Genomic DNA, 25,130 nt, shown 5'->3' with positions numbered 1-25,130 from the left:
TTTCAACGTGTGCGAATGGCAGACGGCCATTTTTTTTTTTTTAGTGTTATCGTAATCGGTCGTTCCGTTTGGTTACTTCCGAGAAAAAAAATAATTAAAAATAATACTAAAAAAATAGCTTTACGGACATAGTTATATTATAATATATATTTTAATTTGTTCGGGTACACTCACGTCCACGTTGATGGTGGCCAAGGGAAACACCCGAGTGTGAGGCAACTCTTTGGGCACGTAACGGAAAAACTCCTGTCGCCCTTTGTACCATTTGACCGTGTACAAAGTCTCCTGTTCCAAGTCGTATTCACAGCGCATAACGGCCGTGCTGCCTTCTTTGATGGCGATCGGCACTTCGATGAACACATCTTTCAGACAAGTCACCACGCCTGTAACAACAACACGGGCATAAAGACACGTTTTGTCACACAAATGGCATGGGAATGGTGATGGTGCAGCAGGATAGTGATAAATGTGGATGAATGAGGTAGGGATAAGGGGAAATAGATAATTCTGGGATAATTGTTTAGGGACATTGTCGATAAGAAATATCGTATGATGATTGATAAAAAGGACATGTTTTGCTCGAACAATTACAGAAACAATGTTTTGGAATTATGGGTTCTTTACTGTGCGCGCTTATCATTTAGATGAAACTAAAGCTATTATTTTTTACTACACATCCAAACGTCTATGAATAAATAAAACATAAACGTTATGCAATTCAATAAAAACGAGATATAAGCAATCCGCACTGCGTGTCGAGTTGAAGCTCCCGACGATCATCCTTAAATCCTAAGTCATTTGTTTATCTGGTAAAGTGTAACCGTTCGTACTACTTTTATTTTTGTGTTGACATTTATTTTATTTTTTGGGAAACGCTTAATGTCGCCACGGGATTTGTGTATGTATATTGTATATATAAAATAATATATGTGTATTATTCTGTATAGTGGATATACTGTGTCTGTATGTTAATTTATAAAAGCAATTGTATATTTATATGTTGTATTCGACCTAATCAATTACACTAAACCAAAGATCTTTTTATTTTAAATTAATTAAAAGTTTGAGGTAATACATTTTCAACAATAGAATTTTTTTTCTAAATAAGATATATTTCTTTTTTTTAAACAAAATATTGTCATTTGAGAAAACGAATTTAAAGGAGAATGAAAATATCCATATGTATACAAATATAAAGTGTACAATATAATATAATGGATAAACAACATGGTTAACTTAAGTTGTATTACGTTTCTGTGACATTAATTTGGTACGAAAAAATATATATTTTAGGACTTAAACGTTAGTAGCACGTATATAATATTTAATTGTATTTAAAATCGAAAAGTTCTAACCAAGATTGCCTAAGTATTATAAAGAGAACTTAAAGGTAACGTATGTAAAACTTATTTGTTTCATAAACAAAAATCTCTCCAACTCGTCTTTTATGAGTTAAGCTTACTTTATGTAAAAAAAGTTATTGTCAACAGAACTTAATAAAAACTCATTTGAACAATTATGAAATTTGCAGTTTGAATCGTTTATTTTATTTTACCAAAAACATTGTTTAATTCTTTTAAAATGGAAATTTCAAAATTGTCTTTTATTTAATTATCTTCTAAGTTCTACTCTACAACAAGCGTGTAGATGGTCCAAAGATACTTAAAATTATCATTTTTTTCTGTTTTTATTTTTGTTTTTGGGTGGGAGGATGCTCGGGTGACTAGCCTAACCGTCTGCGGTTAAGGTTGGCGTTAATTTGTTTTCGGTATCATCGAGCAGCATCCAACCACAATACATAATGAACGCTAATAATAACATGAGCACTAATTATTGCTCTACACTGCACATACTTACAACGCGGTATGATTGCTTGTGTGTTTTTTTATGATATTTAAAGCAAGCCAGATAAATAATGGGTGTTCTTTTTAAACAGGCATATTTTTTTTATGTTATTTTACAATGGCGTGCGTGGCGGTTGAAAAATATGCAAAAGGTCAAAGAAGGCACACACACATATTTTTTTTTGCATGTGTTCCGAGAGCGTTTACAAATATGCGATGACGGTACTCTAAGGGGTTTTTTTTTATCATTATTATTATTATTTTTTTTTTTTTTGGAACTTTGCCCGATTCTACGTACATCGGTTCCACCGTGCATGTACTTAAAGTTGCCAATTCGAGTAGATCCAAAAATGGAATCTAATATAACCTCTGCGCGGTTTTCCGTCGTTGTTTCGCACTACTTTAATTTTGTTTGTATTTATTTATTGCAGCCGTTCCACTTATTGTTATTGTTGTTTTATTTTTTCGGTTTACTTGGCAAACCCGACGCGGTAAAACAAGACGGATTTCAACTTTGGAGAAAACGGATTTCACAATTATTTAATGTTATATATGTATACAGTCGAGTTGTGGCGAATTCTTTGCTAAATCCAAAGGCGCCTGGCGACATTTCCACTACAAATAGTTGTTAGCAAAACAAACGCGTGCACGTCAATATACACCACCGTGTACACTGGATTCATGTAATTTAGATGAAACGACCCACATAAGGATTATACTTTATAAAACGGTTTGCCTTGTGTAGTATTGTACACGTTTGCCACGTCTGGTGTAAAACGCATCGGTCGTAAGTGACAATTATTATAATTGAATCCCAGTCCGCGTTGCTTACGTTTTAAACAATTTCCAATAAAGCTCACGCGGGAACAACACATTTTTTTTTTCACTGACCAAATGCAGCATAGTTAGCAAATTTGTGTCAAGACAGTTATTAAATCTGAAAGCGGTTTCACCGCAATCAAACGCTTCGATGCAAACACTTGTAACTAGTTGAATATGATGACCTCCTTCTTTAAAGACCATCTAATTTAAAAATATAAATAAAATTTGCAATGCAACTGTCTGTCGTTACAGTTAATTTTCATCTAAAATATAAAAAGAAAAAAAATCATTCGCGGTATATGTGACGTTATGAAATTGAAATGTTTCTCATTATTTATTATAAATGATTATTTCGCAAATAAGATATCATCATAGGGAGTGACTAGTATGATAACCGCGACATTAAAGATACCCGAAAAGATTTATTTTAATTTAAAACGAAAAGGATAGCATCTTCATAAAATAAACTCTGAATCCTCAACCAAATCCCTTGTTATTCTTATCAAGTAATGGTTATTGCATTAAAAACACTTTGGCGTGACTTTTGTTGAGCCACCGTGAAACTCATGTTGTATTTTTCCTGTTTATGTACTAAAACCCTTCTGCATATAAAAATGTTTAATATTAAAAAAACCAAAAGCTTTTCGGAGAGTAGATAACAGTACTTATTATTCAGTATTATTTATCAATTTCATATGGCTATCACTCTCCCCATTAGGTCTGCATCTTGTGAACGATCGTTTACTGCTTTAAGAAAAATATAGATTTGGCTTAGGGTTTCAATGAGACCGGACAGAATTACAGATTTGCCAATATTATAAATAGAAAAAGATATGACACATTTGCAGAACAAGCAAAGCGTATAACTCTTGTATAAAATACCTGTAAATTGTAATATTGCATACATTTTTATTATTTGATGTTATAAAACAAAAATTCTAATAAACTAAAGTGTTAAATTGATAAACAACATCCTTGCTCAAAAAAACATCATTCATTTACATTTAAATTTAAATACATAGAATATGCAGAGCCTAAGCACCCACTTATCCATCATATAAATATAAACGAGTGATTCCATCATATTAGTATCTATGGTCAAGAGCCATAAAATAATATGTGTATATAAGGTTAGATTAGGTTAGGTTGTTTTTCAGTCAAATATTTTAGTTTACTTCCACCTTTTCCAATTTATTTCATCTTGCTATAAAATTGTCCGATTTAATTTAAATTTTAAACTTTGCTCCACAATGCTTGTTAATAATATCATATTAATTTTCATTTTTCACTTATTTGTAGCTGCACCAAAGCAACTACCTTTTTGCACTTAACATCACCGTGCCATTTTGTGAGAGTTAACTTTTTTAATATGAAAAAACTACAATATTCTATACAAGCACTTGTGCATTTTATTTTACCTTTTGCATCCGTTGTGCTCTTAAGTATAATCTTAATGGCATGCTTAAGTATTACCGGAAGGAATAATCAAACTCTCCTTAATAAACACTAAATTTTAGTATTACAACTACAGGGTGATCCATTTAACAAAGACACTTATTTTCTTTAAGAATAATTCAAATTTTAGTTTTTTATACTTTCGAAAAGTTTTTTTAAATTGTTAAACATATTTTTACTAACAATTTCAACTGGTCGATAAATAGTTTAAAATAATTTTTTTTTTAATTTTTAATAACTTAAAATATAACTGTTCCAAAGAGGAATTTCTTTTGGAAATTATTTTTAATTAAACTTAAATGCAAATATGTAAACGAAATATAACGACTAAGTTCCAAAAAATGAATAGAACTCTTAAACTTACCAAAAATAAAAAAATGCAATATTGTTTAATAACATTAGGTAACTAAAATATCTCGAAAATTCTTTGAGAAAATATTGTAAAAAATTAGGTTAGGTTTTTATCATTTACTGCCACGATGAAATAGTTTAACATGCTTAATATGATATAATGCGATATATTATTGTCATATTATTAAACTATATAAACACTTAGTTATGGTTCAATATAAATTTTCATCCCAAAAAACAAAAATATAAAATACAACACACGACTCAATGCTAACGGGTAGGTAAATGAGTAAATGGAGGTAAGGAAAAACTACAAAATTGTAATTATTTTCAAAGACAACCAGTGTGTTTCGTTTAGTGGATAACCCTGTATACTGGATTATGCACTTGACGCCAGACGGTGTAAACTATATTTTACATCTACATTAAAATCGAGTCGAGGTATAAGAATCGCCTCGGCAACCGTTGTAAGTAACGTTAAATGTGTGTGATTGGTATGCATTAAATATGGTATAGATTTATGATTAGATTTTGCCATTTTCATATAAATGACATAACGACATAATGTTCATAATGAGTATTGTGTTTCGATGTATTCACATAATAATATTAATCAACAGAAAAAAGTTTAACTTATAGAACGTTACAAATTGCTCTAACAAATATTTGAGCATTATCAAAAAATTACTTTTTGCTTTATAATTTAAACGTTATAATATTCGAGTTACAATTATTGTGAACAGAAAACTAAATAAACAATTGTAAGAATTGTCACAGCAAAATAAATGATGAAAAACTTTTTTTAAAGAAATCTGCTCATATTTCAATATTACTCACATGATGAAATTATCAAGTGGTGATAACCAAAAGTATATAAGTGATTTTTATAAAATTTTATAATTCTATTTCCAATGTGTTTTTATAAAATATTTCATTATATTGTACTTGATATTTGTATGAAAAATTAATGACAAAATGTTAACGCTCCCTGCGCTCGCCCCTAAGTCCGCCTATGTTTAAGGTCAGTGCGAAAAAAGAAGTTTCGACTCAAAAATTGCTAAAAATTAACTGTTTGTTTAATATAATATAGATATCGGTGTGTACATAAATATAAAAACCCTTTGAATTAAGTATAATAAGGTTTACAGCGTATTGTGAAAAAAATCAAATTAACTTCGACCTGAATATTGACAGATTGGAAGACCTTTTTGCGCGCTCTTGTTAGTTTGTTTATGTGAAAATATTATAAAACAACGATGGAAAGCCAACGCTAAGAGTCTCTGCGGTGATGAGTTGACGTTTTCTCAATTAGCTACAGCCGACGGATGATTTATGACATCGAATAATGTATATATTTTTTGTTTTTTTTTTTTGTTTTCTTAAGCTCGAATTAAATATTATGTGCGCCGGCGGTTTCTGTCAAAAACGTCATACCTAGTGAGACCTACTTGCTATCTTTTTTTTCTAAAAAACTTGTTTTTCTTTTTATACAATATAGAAAAAATATACAAACATAATAACAATCGGTAACCATTCGGTTGGAAATAAACGGATTTCGACGAGGTGTAGAATTTTGCTGTAAAAGTATGTCAAACCCGGTAAAAGTTTGTGAACTTATTCCGACGAACAGAAACTTTGCTTGACGGCGTTGTATGGTTATTACCGGAGTACAGGTAAGCACTAACTTCGGTTGTAACGGTTGGGTAAAGTATAATTTATATTAACCTTATTTTCTTCACACCTAATATTAGAATATTTCATGCAAATAGTCATTGTAGTAACCTACTTAATATTATTATTATTATTATTATTATATTCTTATTATATTTATTTTAATTGTTGGCTATTTTACTAGATCCTGTTGGAAACGAATTTTTTAATTTTTTTTTAAACAAATTTCGTTTGATGTTGAAAAATGCTCAAAACATAATTTTTTATTTAATTACAAAAAAAAAACTGAATTTTTTCAATGAAAATCGGTTGTCAACACAAACCAATTATAATATTTCATTATTTATTTATTTAGAATTTGGTGTTTGATTTTATGCAACAAATTAAGTTTCTTAAAATATGGCATACCGGTGTAATTAAAATACTTTAATTTTGTATTCGTTAAAAAAGCTATTGAGAAAATAATATCATATTATCTAAATATATATTACACGTATAAATAACTATAATACTATTATAATTAGATACCGTTTAATCCCCCCCCAAAAAAAGTGGAAGCGTGTAAGTTCGCCAGCTTTTCCAATCGGTTTAAGTATACATAATGCATCACGTGTGTTGTTATTGGTGTTTACATCAATGGTGTAACATTACTAAACCTGTTAGTCGTTCATTTATTTATTATATTACTTTTATTTTGAACCCACGATATATCACCTTAACCACTGAACTGCCCACCGCGTGTAGCATGTGTATTGTCTATAGATCAGAAAACGTACTTTTTATAAAAACAATTAATAACCAAAAAAAAGGAGGGGAATTACACACTTTGAATGAGGTAAATTTCTAAATTGCCATGTGAGAATAAATCAATAGACAACAATTATCCGAAAACTATTTTTATTATATTGTGGACAACCCTTAACGTATCTACTCTGATACTTATTTACAGGTTTATCAATAAAGGCCGATTTTTAGTTTTGTCTAATAAAGTCATATTCTTATGTTGTTTTATAACTATCTTGATGCACACACGAGCAAATATCCAAATTGCAAGTGCTATATTATTTGTATGGAACATAATAGGTACACAAAGTGGGTCCATTATTTACCTTCCGCGAAATGTACAATAACCGTGTAATTTTCAAAAGTAAGTACTATAATACTTTAAAAGACAAATTTTCACTATGACAATTGAAACCGATGCGTATATTTCTTACACGACCGAGTTTTTACTGTTTTATTTATTTATGCTTTTTACCGAACCGAGTAAAGCAGTGCCATCTTATTCCCCCCCCCCCTGCGGAAAAATGGGGACATTTGTTGAAGTAAGTAATAAACTTATTGAATGATTGCCAAAATCCTGTATGGCGCACTATATATTGGAAAAATTTGCTTGCACAAATGCTCATTTAATATATGCAGTTTGAATGCAATAAATTTTGCAGGTTGAACCAAAAATAATGTAATGGATACACACATTTATTGTATTTGGTTATTCATTAGTTATAAAAAAATGTGTTCACGATTCGAGATAAGTTTAGAAATTGTTCGAATAATTTTTTATTTAAATAAAAATGTCAATAATAATCGAAATAAAAAGTGTTATTTACATAAAATTTAAAACAATAAAACCAAATAAATATTTATTTCAAATAACAGATTATTTTACAGCAAATACACATTTTATTTAATGCAGTTTGCCTTAACAATCATTAAATATCTACAACATACTAACAAAGCTACCAATATTAACAAAAGTCAAAATTAAATATAACTGCAATTATAGAAAATGTACCTACTCCATCACACATCACTTAATTTTTTTAATTATAACTTTAGCCAAAAACTGTTGGAAAATTATTTGTCAAAGCCAAGGTAATTTAAAATTCGTTAACCGTTAATCGATATTGAATAACTGCTATATATGACAGTAAATTCGGTTTTAGTATTTTATGTCATTTGTAATGAAATCTAACTATTGTCGGCACAATTTTGCCGACTTCATTATACCATTTAGAGGGTTCAAATATGTTTGCTAAATATACTTATCAACTACAGAACGTTTGTGCCGAATAACATCTTTTATTTGGATTTTTGATGTTATTATAGTAAGAGCAACGAATAGAAACTTAATAAACATTATTCAGAAGAGAAACGTCGAATTAAAATATGCCAGTCAGCTAAGAATATCAAATTGTTATTAAATATTATTATGCGAATCGAGCAGATTTTCAACATAATATAATATATATAATGAAAATTATAGGTACCATTTAATGTATTTTCATTAAATTATATATACATATATATATATATATATATATATATATATATATTAGTAACGCACTCGATATCCTGAAAAAGAGTACTTTGAACTACCGTTGGCAAAGATAAAATAAGTTATCGAATATTTTGTTAGAAATACAAATTTAATGGAGATTTAATTAAAAACAACGTCGTGTCGAGTATTTCGTGTGTTTACAATGTATACAAATAGTTAAAAGGATAAAATATATACAGTAATAACGACACCGGCGCTTGCTCAGAAACTTATTAATGAGTATTATGATAATCACCGTCGTCGCCATAGTCTTCTGTCTCGTTGGAGTTTTCCATTTAGACGGCTGCAGGCTATCGTAGGCCCGTATTTAATGTTGAAAACAATAATAATAAGTTTTCCTCTTTAAAGGGCTAAAAAAACACAGGCAGACACTGATATTTTCAACCAAATAACAACATCTGACTGACGGGAAAGGTCCAATTTGGTCAAAAACGAATCCGTTTGTACCGTACCCGTCTTGTCCTTTAGTATTTACTTATGACTTAATCATTTCAGTTGTTGTATGTAGTTTGTGATGCACAGTTAATGACTGTGTGCCGTATTAAGCGCTGGAAAATTAGAACGAACAAAGCTCAGAAAAAATGATAAAAGCCAAAGAAAGTTTAACCATCCAAAAGAGACGATCACGGAACATTAAACACACAATGCGAAATCGCGCCTAAGCCATAACAATGCAAATTGTACCTAATTCCACTTGTTATTAACCCATAAATATAGACTATAAATTATACCTACCATTTAGATCTAGCCAATTCACATGTCAATTCATAAGAATTTGTAGTAACATAAGAATAACGTTATGTTTAATCGACAAGCCAGCACTAAACAAAATATGAACGATACTAAAAATAGTTCAAACTTCAAGAGATCACGTCACGTTAATGAGATAGGTTTGATGTCGAGAAAAGATTAGTTGCAAATTTTCCTAGCTACAAAAGAAAAAGACACACGCATTCAGAGATCAGTAGTATTTTAATTACTTTAATTGAATTACTTATGTAATTTGTAACGTTCAAATTAAAAACATTTATCATTGTTCGTCGTTCTAGATTTGTTTCGCGTTTTACAAATATCAGGTATTTTTAGTTCATTACAGGCTTTACAGCTTTGACGAACATACTACATAATCTATTACAACAAAGTAACCATGATTAGATGTAGTTATTAATATAAATATAAATTTTGTTTTTAAAATTAAATAATAATTAAAAAAAAAAAAGGTCAATTATATTTATCTGTAAATATTTTATTTAGAAATATATTTTTTTTTAATTTGTTTAATAAATCATAAAATAATAATATAAGTGTTCAAAAATACGGTTTTTTTGCACCAATATTCAATATTTTATTGTTCTAATCACATTAGTACAATAATCTGATTTAATATTTAAATATCGTATAAAAAAAGTGCAATAAAAAGTCAAAAACTGCGTTTCGTAATAAAAAATATATATTTATGATTTGTATAAAAAATAATTAAATTAAATTAAAAAAACATCAACGGTCGTTGTCATACGAAATAAAAAATAATATTAATAATAAAATGATGTGCGAGTAAACGATTTAGAACAACACCAGTAACAAGTGGAGACAGTAAGCGACGGCACACGGATAAGTGATCAGGTGTTTCTGGTCGACGTTGCCGTACGTGGCGACAAATTCGGCGGACGCGTTCGAACCGGACCACAGGACGGCCGCCAAAACGACCAGCGCGCCGAAAACGTTGTCCAGGCGGACGAACACGGCGGCCAGGGCGACGAGCACGGACGGCGCGAACGAGTAGCCCAGCACGGTAAAAACGGCGGTCACGGTTACTCTGGACGAACCGGTCAAGGCCCACAGCAGGCCGTACACGCCGAGGGCCGTCAACACGGACAGGCCGTAAACGTGGCCGAACACGAACTTGCCGCGGGCTACGAACACCAGCGCCGTGTACGCCACGTACACGGCTACGGGCCCGACCGGATCAAAGTCGGCCAAAATCGCTTCGCGCTTACCGGTCGGGTCCAACGAGCGGAGCAAGCGCGCACAAATCTTGTCCACGTCGACGCCGAGCTCTTCCAACAAAGGCGGTTCTTCGGCGTCCGCGAAACCGTCGTTGTAATAATTATCATTGTCGACCGATTGTGCTTGTGCTTGTTCGCTCCGTATGGACAGAATTCCGTCGACATACGGTTCCAGTACCGGAACAACTTCGTCATGGTTCGTCGGAGTGACGTTCATAAACTCCAAATTGACCATTTCCAAAGTGATTTAAACGTGTAGAAATTTAAAAAAAAAACTCTTTGATCAATTAGTAATAACAATAATAATAGTAAATAGCGCTAAAGTTGGCGAAGGAAAAAGTTCACTGTACCTCTAAGTTTATGTCTTATTATTTACTTTAAACATCTAACGACAGCGGACAGCTGTTAACGGTGCCGATTGCCGGCCGCCGATTAGGTGATTACGCCATTTTTATCAGCCGTAACGCGCTCTGACAGTGTGACCAACGCCTGGAAAAAAAATACCAGATCTATATGGTTGGTCGGCTGACGCGATTTCAGTTGTACAACCAAATTTTAATACAAGACAGTAGATATCTGACCCTAGTCCAGACAAATTTTCTATTATTTTTTTGTCTAAATAATACTTGAAATAGTAAATTTTTTCCAAATAGTTATTTGTTAATGACTATTAAAATTCCCATATTTGATCATAGTGCCTTAGAGAATCGCAACAAGTAAAATATTATTAAAAGTAAGCGAAAAGAAGAGATGCAGCGTGACTAGAAGGACGACATTGGATTGTAAGTTTTTCGTAATTTGATTTAAACTAATTATCGCTTTTGAATCATAATTTATTATCGCGTTCACAGGATTGAGTTTTATTTAACTGACATATAAAGAACATTTATAAAAAACTAAATCATCGGTTAGAGTCTAGATAAAAGTATTATTTACTTTTTAACACCTATAACACCTAATGTAACCAAAGAAGCAAATATATATTTTAATAAAAGTCATTAAAAAGTTTTATAATTTCTTATATTTTTCATCATTCCATCTGTATCCTATTCAGTTAATGTTGCCCACATGTACTCAACAATTTGTTTTCATATATATTTTTTAATATTTTGTTAACATCGTAATTTATTATATTTTTTATTTAAATTTGAAAACATTCGCTATACGGAATATTTATAGTTTCTATTGTTTTAAGACTCGGATATTCATTGTAAAAACTAAAAAAAGCGTATTTCCACAACTTTGCACGGGTGTATATTTTTTCGTGTATTACGCTCATTGTTTAATTACTTTTGAAAACTTATTAAAAAGATACCTATTTTTATTTCTTGAGTAAATAATTGCTTGCCGTAATTAACGAGCTACAGTAAAACTATATATTTAAATTTTCAGCTGATAAACTAAAACGTATAAATTATTTTAACTTTAATGAAGTTTTCTCTACTGGGAGGTCTGCCCCTTAAGCGAACCACTGTTTGATTTTCTAGGTATTGTGAATAGAAATGTGAAAATATACTGGTTATGAAAAAAAAATCTGTACAGATTGTATAAGCATCAACGCTAAAATACAAAACGCTTTGAAAAATTAATCACATTTGTTTTATGAAGGCAATTTTTTTAATTTTCTATACAAATGACACAGAGATTTAAGTCCTGGTACAAAAAAAAACAAACAAACACCTAATTAAATGTAACCTCCGACCTTACCTCGTCACTATTCGTATATTACACGAACCCGGGCATTGTAGTTTAAAATAATTATACTTGAAACAAATTTCGATTGAATAAAAACTCAAATAATAATAATTACAATTTTCACCGACAAGTAAAAATATAGTGTTGTGTAATAATGTTACGATGGATTATTTATATGCGAAACGATAGTAAAAATGTACATCTTATAATATAATATTATACATTTTTTACATTTGGTAACATATTGGACGCGCTTTTGAAAGCGTCGTGAACACCTAAATTGTTGCCAAAAACGTTTCCTTTTTACGGCGAAAAACGTAGGTAGGTAGCTTTATTATTTATTCTCACGGGGGAACCGAATAAAACGGCCAATACCGCAAAAACACAAGTTGCCGCTTGTTAGCAACAAAAATGAAATCACATTAAAATATATTATAATGTTTGTCGGTTCGTTACATTTGCACGGCGCAGAAAGCGTTCAGTGAAGGAATGAAAATGTGTTCAATCATTAGTGCGTTGTGCGGCCAACCGGTGTGTAAAATCAAAAATTGAATGCACTTTTTTCGAGCCAATTTAGTGTGAATTTTTTTGCCAGAAAATATCCATCGAGCTATTTTATATCCGCCAAAGATATAAAAAAACTTATTTATTTCTTAAAATAATCGCAAATTTGTAGTTTTTATTAAACAATATCGTTTCCAGAGCTCTATTAACTTTTACAATTTTAACGCTTAAGTACATAAATGTACTAAAGTACATGCTAAAGTACATATTATCTAAAAAAAACTTTTTAAATTAAAGAATAATTTGCCGAAAATTATTATGACTGTTAACTTTACCCAGCTTTGATTTTTCGAATCATATTGATAAGGCGAAGCGGGTCGACCTAATCAATTATTGATACACTTGATAAATCGTTTTCCACATTCCTGTTGCCTGCCACTTTGTATTGAAGCTTTGCCTTCTTTACCAGACAAACTTGGCCCAATTCCATTATTCCAATTTTATTTAAAAAAAAAAAAAAGGTGGCTGGCTAGAGTTAAGACCGATCCGTCATTTTGTCATCGGTATTTTTTTTTTTTTTTTGGGCGTGGTCCCTAAAGCTCGGAAAGAAGATTTCATCGGTTTCGTTGCATTAATTTTGAGGGAGGTTGACACACATCTTATCTGTTGCCAATTTTTAGATCTACAACGATGTTGTCGTGAATAAAAAATTGAACAAATAATTTAATGAGATCCAAAAGGATGCAAGAAAGCGTTTCAATGGTTTTGATCATTTTATAATATTTATCAGCGATATTGAATTTAATTGTAAAAGTGAGTAACCCAAAATGTCTACAAATTTGCATAATAAAATATATTCTATCGGCCTTGGTTTTTTTATTTTTTTAATTACAACCTAACGACGTTTAACGATGTTGTTTATAGCAAAGTGTTCTAATGAAAACAACAACAACATGATCCCAAGTTTTGAATAATAATTTTTCAAGTTAAAAGCGTTTTAGGGTAATACGATAAGGGTGGCTATTTAAAACGTTTTCCCCTTGAACAATAAACTACCAACAACCCTTTAACTATTGTAGAAGAGGTGTTCTCGATTTTGTTTTTTCTCTTTGGCAACTATTATAAGCTCTCGTCTATTTTAATTATTTTCTTCGGTTGTCCAATACATTTTCTTTTCTACGCTACAACCTGATTGTTCAAGACAAGTTAGACAACTGTTTAGTTGTTGTTTATTTTTTTATATTTTTTCCACAACATTTAAGTGTTGTTGAGTCTTCTGTCCGTGAAAAAAAATTAAGTCGAGCTACTGTCGTAACAAATGAAATAGGCGACTACAGAAAAACCAATTTCCGTCGCGAACATTTACTTTCTTTTGACACTTTTTTACATTGCATTTTTCAAAATATTTCTTTTCCGAAGCTGTCGCTACCCGTGTTCCTAATGTATATAATTTCAAATTGTCGTGACGATAAAATTACTACAATTCTTATTCGAAAACAGGTCCATTTTAGTGGTTAAATATGTTTTTAATTTTGTATAGCAATTTATTTCAACTATTAAAACAAAATACATTTTTAAAGGTGATAATATATAAATAAAATCAAACTACTAAGCCATCCTCTAGGATAAATAAAACAATTATTTTAATGATAATCTCACGTTAGAATTGAGTATAGATGGTAGATCAAGAGGTACATTATGAGATTTCCAAGAAGTACACTAGGTTAGACGTTCATCAGATAGAGAAAGCTAAACAAATAGAGTATGAGAAAGATCACATACACTTTTGTTGATATACACAAAAAAAAGAGGTAGTGATAGCTGTTAACTGTTAAGTGATAGTTTGTACAAACGGAAATAAAGTAAAGAGTGGCCGATCAAGTTTTCCAACCAGGCATGTTTCGTTAATCTGAGCACTATCATTTTAAAACCAAATACAAAACTATAAAGTTTATAATTTTATGTCAAACAAAATGCCGGCTTGATGGCGTAAGAAATAAATAAAATGAAACAAATAAGTCTACGATGAGATGAAAATTGAAAAAGTAGTTTTTTTCCTTGAAGATAAAACATTTAACCATGAATATGTCTTAAAGTACAATATATAAAAACCTATAACAAGGTTGTGTTGTTCATTTCCTCCTCTCTCTCCCCTGATTTAGATAAAAGTGATTTGAATCTTGTCAAATCTTTCTCGAATCGGAGAAAGACGCAGTTGCGAAAAGGAAGCAGTTCATTTATAAAAAATGTTATCGTGGCCTTGTTTTCTCAGTTAGAAGCTAAATACCAGACCATAATATGTTGATGAATATTAACCGTTTAAGAATATTATTATCCAATATATTATGGACTGTGCAGTCGGTCTGACGCACAGAGTACCCGACGACTGATGTATTGTAATATTATTATATGTAATACGTTTTGGGAGCACGGTCGAGTAGAAAATTGTATAAAGACAAGTGTATATATCACTCGTTGTTGATCGAAGCCGTACAAAGCCGTATTAATTTCAAAGGGTTTTCTCGGCAGTGAGTTTAATTATTATTGCCAGACGAGCCATTTATATTTTATACGTACACATACGCGATTTATATTTGCGCAAACAAATCTTTTGCGTTTTGTAACGTCCATTGAGGAGAGTCTAATGGAAATCTATTAATCAGCCATGTGTGCTCCTCTGTAGGAATATAGGGAAGCGATTAATCAGCGGCAGCCGAGAGTGAGCCACTTGAAACCCACCGATCGGCCGTTGCCCGGAATGATAATAATAATAAGAATAATAATATACACACACAGAAATCCGACAACAGTAAAAGAGCGTTCACCCGTTATTTCGCCACAGCCTACCCTTGGCCGGACACTGACTGATACGCACAAAAGGAATCTAACACACAGCTGTATGTGTAGCCGGATGAATACGAATCCCGTGCATCTGATAAACAAGCGTCCTTTTACACAGAGCATAATACATATATTAAAGAGAGAAAGCAAAGGACGAGAGATGGAGGAAAAGAGAGTTATAAATAGTTGTTTATTGAGTTTTAAAAACGGATGAGTCGTCCACCCTTTTTGGGTGGGATGATGTGCATCGAAGCTGGAATAATAATTGAAAAAAATTGTTTAAATTTAAGTATTTTTAATAATCGTTTGCCATAAAGGCTTGTTATTATTGTGACAGTTATTAGCAGAGGTGGACTAGATAAAAACTGTCACAGAAATTCGTAAAATGGAAGAGGAGAAGACAGAGGTCTATAAAAACAAGAGTGTTGTTTAATTTGTTGGAAGGACAAACTGGTTTGAATTTATAAATGTCTACTTGAAAAATTTACTGAGTGTTTAAATTGGACGGGGCCATTATTGATTATTAAGTTATCCTAAACCTTAACCCAAACTACAATATAAGCACATAACCGTACAATAAAGGTTTAAATACAAAGACGTTTAAACTTTTTGTTTTTTAAAGTCACTGTTCTTTGCAAACTTTGAAAAGATTTAAATAAGACTTTTAAAGGAAATTGCCTTTTCTCGAGTGTCTTCTTAGGATCAAACCCGATGACGTTATGAAAAAGTTGTCACTCGAAATAGAATTATTGAGCCGATGACAAGTTCTAAAACTCTTATAAAAAACAAACAAAAAACAGTGTAGTAAAAAGAACTGTTCATCAGAGAAAGGTTTGTTTCAAGTGTATAAAATTAAAAATGTGTTATCCAATTCAAAATTTATGTACCTTATAAAATTGTAGTTTAATTTTTGAAGTTGAAATTAATCATCCAATTATTTGTTTTTTATTACTTTTAATTTAATTTATAACAATGTAACCAAGTAAAAAAATTATATTTATAAAAAAAATCTATAATTTAATCAGCACAATAATTTTAATCAAATTTATAAATGTTGAATAAAAACCGAATAAATAGCAATAATAAATTTTAGTTAAAATTAACTTATTCTTCTATTATTACATCAGAACGTACTGATGACTGGAAAAAAGTAAGTTTTAGTGAAATCCAAATGAAATAAAAGCGAATATAATATATTATATTATACATGTACGTTTTCAGTAGATAGATTTACTCGCAAGTATTTTGCATGCATATCGCTAGGGCGCTATAAGTTTTCTACTCAATATTCAATGAAGTGAAAAATAAACGTTCTATATATGAACACCTTGAATGCATTATAATGATAGAGACGGCCGTTCGGGCTCAGGGCATAAAATGTATCATAGGAAATCCGCAGTTTTTTTTCTTGTTTTTTTTTTTAACGTGGCCAGTGAAACCATTAAAACTCACTCGGGTCCGGTAACCTGTTAAATTATTCAAATGCCAAACTATAAAAGTTTCGAAATCGCTACAACGTTACGGTATAGATGAAATATGTTCGTTGTTCAAACGAGCTAAATCGAGCTAAAGATTTGCCAAAAAACGGCGTTTATAATGATAGTACGTTGAATAATAATGTGAAACAAGCGAGACAATTCGCCAACTGCCTTCTATAAAACGATGTACAAATTGTACCTGTGACATATTTATCGGTGAAAACATTCCGGATTAAATTCCTTCGGTACCGGTGTGTTTATTAACTTAATCCGTTTACCAATCACTCGACATCATATTCTTATAACCGCATTTAAAGTACTTATGTGATATCTGTTAAAAAAAAAAACAAAAACTGCAACATATTCTATGGAAATAACTGTTTTTTTAACCGTGTTTTGTCCGTATAGGCTTATGCAGCGTTATTGATCGGATTTCAGTCAAATATCGGTTTAATATGATTTCGATTTTACATGTCAACCGTCGTGTTTATGGTGTTAAATGCAATTCATTTGGCCGCAAATCGCCATTGGCAGACCGTCAATCACGGCTATCCGGACAGCATCTGATTAGGTATTAGCGTGACAAATCGGTTTGCGCGCTGCACCGTTATCACTACAAAGTATAGTATAAACAAATGAAATAGCCCCCAGCAATATAAGTATAGGCGTTCTTGTATCTTGTTTTCGTATGTATTGTCCAAAATATCGTGGAAAGATCTAGTTTTTACGATTTGTTTTGATACGCTGTCTAGTTATATTGAATAATATTGAACTTACTTAACCAATCTGAGCTTTTAATTTAATAAACGCTGTATCATTTGTACCAGAAAGTAATTATGAAAAAATGCCACATGGTATAAGCATAGTAAATATATGTGCAAATTTTCAAAATGGTCATTTGAATACTTTGAAAGTTACAGACTTGTAAAGTTAAAAAAACAGTGTTTTTGTGGTTCAGAAAAATGTGTGCACATCGGACATTCCTAATTTTATACTTTTGTTGTTAAATACCTCCATTACTTACTATTATTATTTAATGGTAATAATAAAATATTATTCAAATAATTGTTAGATATTTATAACTAATAATATTTATGATTTATGCATATCATTGGTAAATCATGGTCGCAATAAAAGGTATGTTATGCATTTGGATAACAACAATTAAAATAGTAACTAGTTTTTAACAATATAAGTAATTTAGTCATATTCGGTAAATCAAACGAATATGTATATATATATATATATGTTAAATAACCCAAGTGAAAAATTGTGAGACAGTTGACCTCGTCAGCTGCAAGGGTTAGTTCTATTTGCTGTACAAATACAATTATTTCTGACATTTAACACTAATATATCCATTAAAATAAATATATATATATATATATATATATATAAATGAACCCATAACATTTTTTTAATATAAATAAGAATATTTTTAATTTATTACAAATACTGAATATAAAGTATTTCGAATACTCCTTTTGAATTTTGTTTCAAAATATTTTAGAATGCTTAAAAAGTATTTTAGTCTTCTTCTTTTGTCATTAATTCTCAAAAGTTATATTCTATATTGATTGTACTATTAAAGGTGTTTGAAAATTAAATTTCCTTAACAATACTTAACCGAGCGTGCAGATTATTATATTACATCCTACGCAGTTCGTACACCCGTTAATGAGGTTTTCCACTTAGGGTAACGGCTCTTGTTTAGACTAATACTCGGCTGACATCCGACAAGCCAGAGCATACAAGCCGTTGTCAGAAATGCGGCAGGTATAATTTATACACACAATATATACACATGTGTATTGTGTACATAACATATATACAATATACAGTCTAAACTAAACATTAATTTTGAATAAATGAGCCAGTCTACCGACATTTACACTATTCCATTAGGTACAGCGTGAGTAATTAACAATATCGTTTTAATTATATTTCTCAACTCGGCACGAATTTTAAACGAGTTTATATATTGTTCTAATGATAAGGAATTGAAAAACAATTACCCGCCTGAAACAATAATTTGCTGGAAATTTTTAATTGACATGATTCCCTTGGTATCCTAAAATAGTTGCATTTACATCAAAATATAGTCTTTTTGGTTAAATTAATAAATGTTTACTGCGTAATTAAAACATGCCTAACTTCGTTTTTAACGAATTGGGTTATTATTATTATTGTATAAACTCTAAATAGTTTGTATTTGCTTGATTATTTCGCACAGCATACTAAGCTCGAAATTAAACCAAAAACATAAACATTTTTTATGAATTTTTCGGTTGAATCCGAATCTGCTATGTCAGAATTTCTTCAGCAACAAGATTTCTTTTAAATAGACATTTTTTTGGTTCTAGTCGTGGTTTCGGAAGTTTTTATATATTATATGTTTTATGGTATATTGTGTTACTGTCTTATGGAACGAGTACCAAAGCGTTTATCTTAATCGCTACAGGAAAAATAAGCCGTTACTATTAAGCACTTAATTATAGTGCTGTCATTTTGTTAAGAAAAAAAAACAAATCTACACGAATCTATCTTCTTTTGGTGTTTTTTCCACTGACTTTTGACCATTTTGTAAGAAAATCTGTTAGTCGGGAAAAAATATTAAATAGTATTTAAAAAAAAAAAAAGAAAAGATTTCTCTGGTGACCTATGGAGGTGGGCGAGAAAACGGCAAAGGGTTGATAAAAATGCGTTTTTATCTTTTTCGGTGTAATGAAGTGAACGAATTTCGGTTAAAGAAATCAGCGTTGTTACACATCAACGTTCCGATGATCGTAAATCATCGAGACCCGTATAAGATTTTTTTTTCGCCTTTGACGAGCACCGGTTATCTTCTATATAATATTATGCAAACGATCTTGAAAGAAATGCAGTCGATCCGTGTGTGTATAAAGTGGTGTACGGTCTATATGTTTGCTCGTAGTATACAAATAATAGTAATATGTTGTGTATAAAATTCGCGACGCTTCTGGACACATTATTTATAATGTTCGAAATGTTATTTATTAGTTTGGGAGGGAAAAACGTTTCGCTCGGCATTCGAATGCACTATACGTAGTCGTATAGATGTTCTTGTGGTATATATTTAATGGTACTTTGATAGATATAAAAAAAATATGATATATAAAAAAAGTGGCCACATAAATACATAAACGTTTTCCGAATAATATTCGTCGTGTACACGGTGTATTTTATTTGGCCAGCTAAAAAAAATATGATTTTATTTACATATTTTACTTCTAACAACACCAGTACTGTAAAAAATACTTTATATTTATTGTTTATGCGTGTGGGTAGTAAATTAATAGTTCTTAAAAATTTCAATTATTCAAAATACAAATAAAATGGTAACACTGATATAGTTCCGACGGTCAAGTTGGTAATCATGGCAAAACGCTAATTCTCAAAGACGCCGTCCTTGGAGGTGCCAAACGAATCCAGCTTACGGCTTTCCTATTTAAACACATTGGGCTAACATTTAAAATGCGATTTTGATAGAAGTAACATTTATAAATCTCAAATTAATATAATAATTTCTTTTGTGTAGATTGGATAAAGGCTTTTTAAATTAAAATACGACTAATTAAAAAAATGATGCATGTCGGAATTGTTTTGATAAAAACCTTGTTCTTTAATTTTGTATAATTGCAAGTAGTCTACTCGATTTACTGTAATATTTCACAATACTTCTTAATATTTTATTTCACTATTTTCTAGCTCTTGGCTTAAATTTCTTATACTTGATTTGTTTGGTTCGAATTCTCGATTGCTTGATTTCCATTTCTGGGTTATTTCAAGCAATCAAGTAACACTTAAATTGAGAGATCAACTATCAAGTCGATCTGATTCACTGACCTGAATTAGATACTTGTTTTGTTGTATTATTATTTCACAACTGCTTCATTTTGTCGTTGCTCGATCACAAGATCACTATGTGCATTATACCGTTCTAACTTTTTAGCGTGCTAATTTTTATTTGTATATATGCATGCATATAATTGATCACCTTAATCCTTCTTGATCTAGAAGTATAATTTATGAAAAGATAAACGAGGTATGAAACATTGAGACTGTTCAGGCAAAAATCAGGGAAATAAAGTATATAGCAAAAATCACACTGTACTCTGTACTTAAAAACCATATTTTATCTTTTCCTTTAAAGTCTCGTACCTATGTTGTTCTGAATAGGACAAAAACTCGGTCAACAATTTTTGTAATACTTTTTCAATTTAAGTTGTGAAATTATTGTCCGATTCGAGAAAATATATCTAAATTTAGAAAAAATAATAGTCAGAGGGTAAAATGTGAGTTTCTCTGGAATTCTATGCGGACCCTTGTTTTACATCCTTGATGTATAATTTAGTGTTTCCTCGTACCATAATAATTTTATAATGATTATCCAAACACAATAGTCTAGTAAAGAAACAAACTACTTCTGAAGCGGTTTTAATAGCAAACTAATCGATTAAAAGGGTCGAAAACACGAGTGTATTAATCAAGTTTAGCATTTAAATAATAAATTACCATTATTATTACACCGTGCACGGTGCAGCTGTTATACAAATTAATTTCTTGTTACTAAAATTTCTGCTTACAAAGCATGTGCATAATGCAAGTTTATCAAAGTATTTAATGATGAGCAGGAAAGCACGAGTGGGCCTATTACAGTGGCAGATGTATGTTTGTATACATACATTTCATAATGTCGCGTTATTGCGTTCAAGAGTTTTGCTCGCCATTGTTAATGGCTCTAACAATTTGGATGCAAATTAGTGCCAAAGACACCCACCATGATTCTGTAGGGTAAAGGGTGTATCCGGTCAATGTCCGTGCGCTGCTTAAATACACCGTGCATTACATACAAGCTGGCCTATTTAGAGAATTCAATAATAATAATGACATGTTGGACTTGAATTACTATATACCATTAGGCATTAGTCTTTGTAGCCGGAATGTTACACAACAACCTCTGCATGCGGTTTTCTACATACGCATTGTTGATTTAAGCTCATACACGGGCCTATTCAAATTTTTAGTTACGGTGATTTTTTCATTGTATTAACTGTTTTAACTAAAAATAAAACTCTATAAACCCTTATTATATTCAACGATGGAAAATTATAATTAACATTCGAGTTGAAAGTGTTATTTCAAAGTCGATAACCACTTTTTAATAAATACTTCTCGAGTTATTAGCATTTAAAGGTACAGACTGGATGAGGTAGAATGTTTTGTTGTTGATATCCGTAGATGTTACTAAGACAGTATTTATATATTCAAAACTAGTTATCGATCAGCCGTTATTTTCATTACATAGTTTTGCTTTTAATAGGTAATATTAAAATATGTATGTTGTTGTATTTTACTATTTAACAATTGTCTACCTATTAAAACTACCCTGTAATATATTCTTTTTAAACTAAATAATAATAATTTCAGTTTTTTGTGCAGAACTGAAAAATGAATTATATTATATTATATATAATTATATTATAATATATAAGGGATTTTTATTAATTTTTTAAGCTTAAATGTTTTAACGTAATAACGTTTTTAGGTCAACCACCAAATTGGTGAGATTTTTATTCGATTTGTTTACTTGTTTTTTCAATGTAGTTCGTTTACTCAATTTATTACTTGTTTACTCGATTTGTTAAACAAGACTAAAAACATTATCATACTTCTAAATTTCTATCTTAAGTTTTTTTTTGTGTCTGGATCCGTGTTGTGACACACACACTTTAACACTGAACCGATTTCTTCGTGTGAAAAGTATATAGATCAGAAATCTTTCATAAAAAAGTTCACTCCTTCGCCTTCAAAACAAAGGAAATCAAACAGTTAACAGGTATCTGAAAATTATTTTCATTATATTGATGATTTGCCTGTTGGTAACAACAACGGCGAAGGGAAAACATACGATCACTCTAATTCGTAACCACTTTGATATTCGAATTATGATTTTGAAAACACATTATATTATAGCTTTTATAATGATTTTATTATTGATTTTTCTATTTACACCGGTCGGCTACAGATTGTTATAGAATCGTTTATTCGAAAGTGATTTTATCACGCTCAGCTATAATGATATTTCTGAAGACTTGTGACCTCGTGGCGGTGGTTTTTTTATATACTGATCGTTTTAATAGAATGTTTTTTTAACATGGATAATATTATTTCATCGGGGTAAAAAAAACACTGTAACGTGAAATCCGGACAACCCTATATGTATATTACACATAATATTACTGTGTATAATGGATTTATTAGCCGCGAAACGTTGATGAATATGTTAATCAAATTGCTCACGGTCTCGTTTTTGTTGTTTGTACAAAAACGCTTCAAACTGTAGACCGACTTATTGTTATAATTGGACCGACGGCGGTTGTCTGAACGAGTGAAAAGCGACTTGGACGTGTACGGTAATAATTACACACTCACTTATACATATATATAAATGTCAAAATCAGTATATTTTATGGTGGTTCAATTCACGTCTGTACGTAGCAGCTGTATATTTTATATGCAACGAGGGGTACGCGTATACATATATTATTGTTATCATTGTGTATTATATATCGCACGGTACCGCTGTGTTGTAATAAATTTCGATTTCGACTTCTAAGACTTTCTAGCAACTGAATTATTGTATTTTCAAAACGACAGAAATATTGTTATACACATCTTTAACCACCCTGCGACGCGCAACAACCGAGACGGTATATTGGTTTTGCTAAATAGACAAGTGATTTTATTCGCTTATATATTGTCATGGTCCTAGAACTGAGTCACTGTTTTGGGAGGGCGGGGGCTTACAGTTTTGATAATATTAGTATAACACAAAATATAGGGCTACGTCCTATACACCATTCATAAATGCTAACAATAAAATGTTTATGTATTAATATTTACCACGATTTATTTGTACGTATTTTAATATAAAACACGAATTTTATTGGTTTTAAGCATTTTGTGTTTATTGTTATTTATTTATTGTCTTGAAAATTAAAAAAAAAAATGTTAATATTGTTCTGTGCGAGGTCATTGATATTATTTATACACGACATGCTATTGGTAACAGTTTGAACATTACACATTCTTAATACAATTAGTAGTAAATTAAGAAAAAACGACCCACCACTGAAGAAAAACATTTACATTGTTTATCGCTAACATTTATTAAACTTTTGTGATGTTGTAAAAAAAAAATTAACCATTTTTGAACCAGAGACAGTATTTTTGTTAGGATTTAGTGAGCCAATAATTCTTAACAGAACGGATGAAGTGTAAAGGAACAACTGGTGTTTTATCAAGTTTCTGACTTAAATAAAAATTATTAGATAAAATTAAGTATTACAATAAATTTCTAAAAATATTAAATTCTCTTGGAAAACCAAAAAAAAAAAACCACTATCAGTTTGACGGAAAACTAAGACATATTTAGGGACTTGATTAATGTTGTTGTACTTTTCTGGTTTATTTATTTGGAAGTATGACAAAAACGTTTAGTTACACTGAAAGTGTATATTTTTTTCTATTTCCTATTTTCTAGAACTGCGTTTCTTTAATGTATTATTAAATGTTTGTTACTTATCGTTTTTATGATTGTTTCGTCATTTTTTAATTCCAGATACTTCACAGAAATATAGACTTTTCCGACTTTTGCCCCTTGAAAATCTAGTTTTAAACTCTAGTTAAACTATACCTTTGCATAGGCAGAAATAGGAAAGGACTGTTATTTATTTTCTTAGTTTTACCGAATTGCCTATACAATGCGTCATAATAAATGCTAATGTAGAGACCCTTAAACATAAAAAAAAAGTAGTCTTACAGTAGCAAGACTTTAAAAAAGAGAAAGTTAAAATATTTTAATTTTTTATTTATAAAATAAACGATTGATATAATAATATTATTTTATTAACCAAATACTTATTTTTTCATATAAATAAGTAACAACTATAATAGTATTTCTTATATCATATAAGATTTTGTTCTCTAAAGATAATAACTAACATTCGCGACATTTTATAATATAATATTGTATATAGTATTACTATTAACAAAAAAAAAACTACATTTAACTTGGACATGAAGAATCAAAATATGA

At 30.5% G+C, this 25,130-nt stretch overlaps 2 protein-coding genes across 3 annotated transcripts in view; both read right to left on the bottom strand.

Annotated features, from left to right (window-relative positions):
• LOC126846382 (B-cell receptor CD22-like) overlaps positions 1 to 25,130 on the bottom strand; it is a 51,415-nt gene that overhangs the window by 10,780 nt on the left and 15,505 nt on the right. For both annotated transcript variants that reach the window (XR_007686878.1, XM_050585739.1), the window contains exon 2: positions 175 to 383. Coding sequence is in view for 1 of the 2 variants with exons in the window: in XM_050585739.1 (XP_050441696.1) it covers positions 175 to 383 (209 nt within the window). In the remaining variant the exon portion in view is untranslated. The remainder of the gene's footprint in view (positions 1 to 174; positions 384 to 25,130) is intronic.
• LOC126846383 (protein YIPF7-like) lies at positions 9,856 to 10,909 on the bottom strand. Its single transcript, XM_050585740.1, has one exon. It carries the CDS (start codon positions 10,723 to 10,725, stop codon positions 10,048 to 10,050), a length of 678 nt encoding a protein of 225 aa, XP_050441697.1. The 5' UTR covers positions 10,726 to 10,909; the 3' UTR covers positions 9,856 to 10,047.

Source organism: Adelges cooleyi, unplaced genomic scaffold (assembly GCF_023614345.1).
Source record: "Adelges cooleyi isolate 19-005CV unplaced genomic scaffold, UGA_ACOO_1.1 ACOO_flye_CR_arks_rails_tigmint_CR_PRNA_9, whole genome shotgun sequence".
NCBI classification, from domain to species: domain Eukaryota; kingdom Metazoa; phylum Arthropoda; class Insecta; order Hemiptera; family Adelgidae; genus Adelges; species Adelges cooleyi.
Note: the sequence above shows the minus strand (reverse complement) of the source record. Positions and strands in the feature narration are given on the sequence as shown.

Bases quoted from the DNA above. Each gene is read 5' to 3' on its own strand.
- LOC126846383 (XM_050585740.1), bottom strand. From the start codon at position 10,725: ATGGTCAATTTGGAGTTTATGAACGTCACTCCGACGAACCATGACGAA.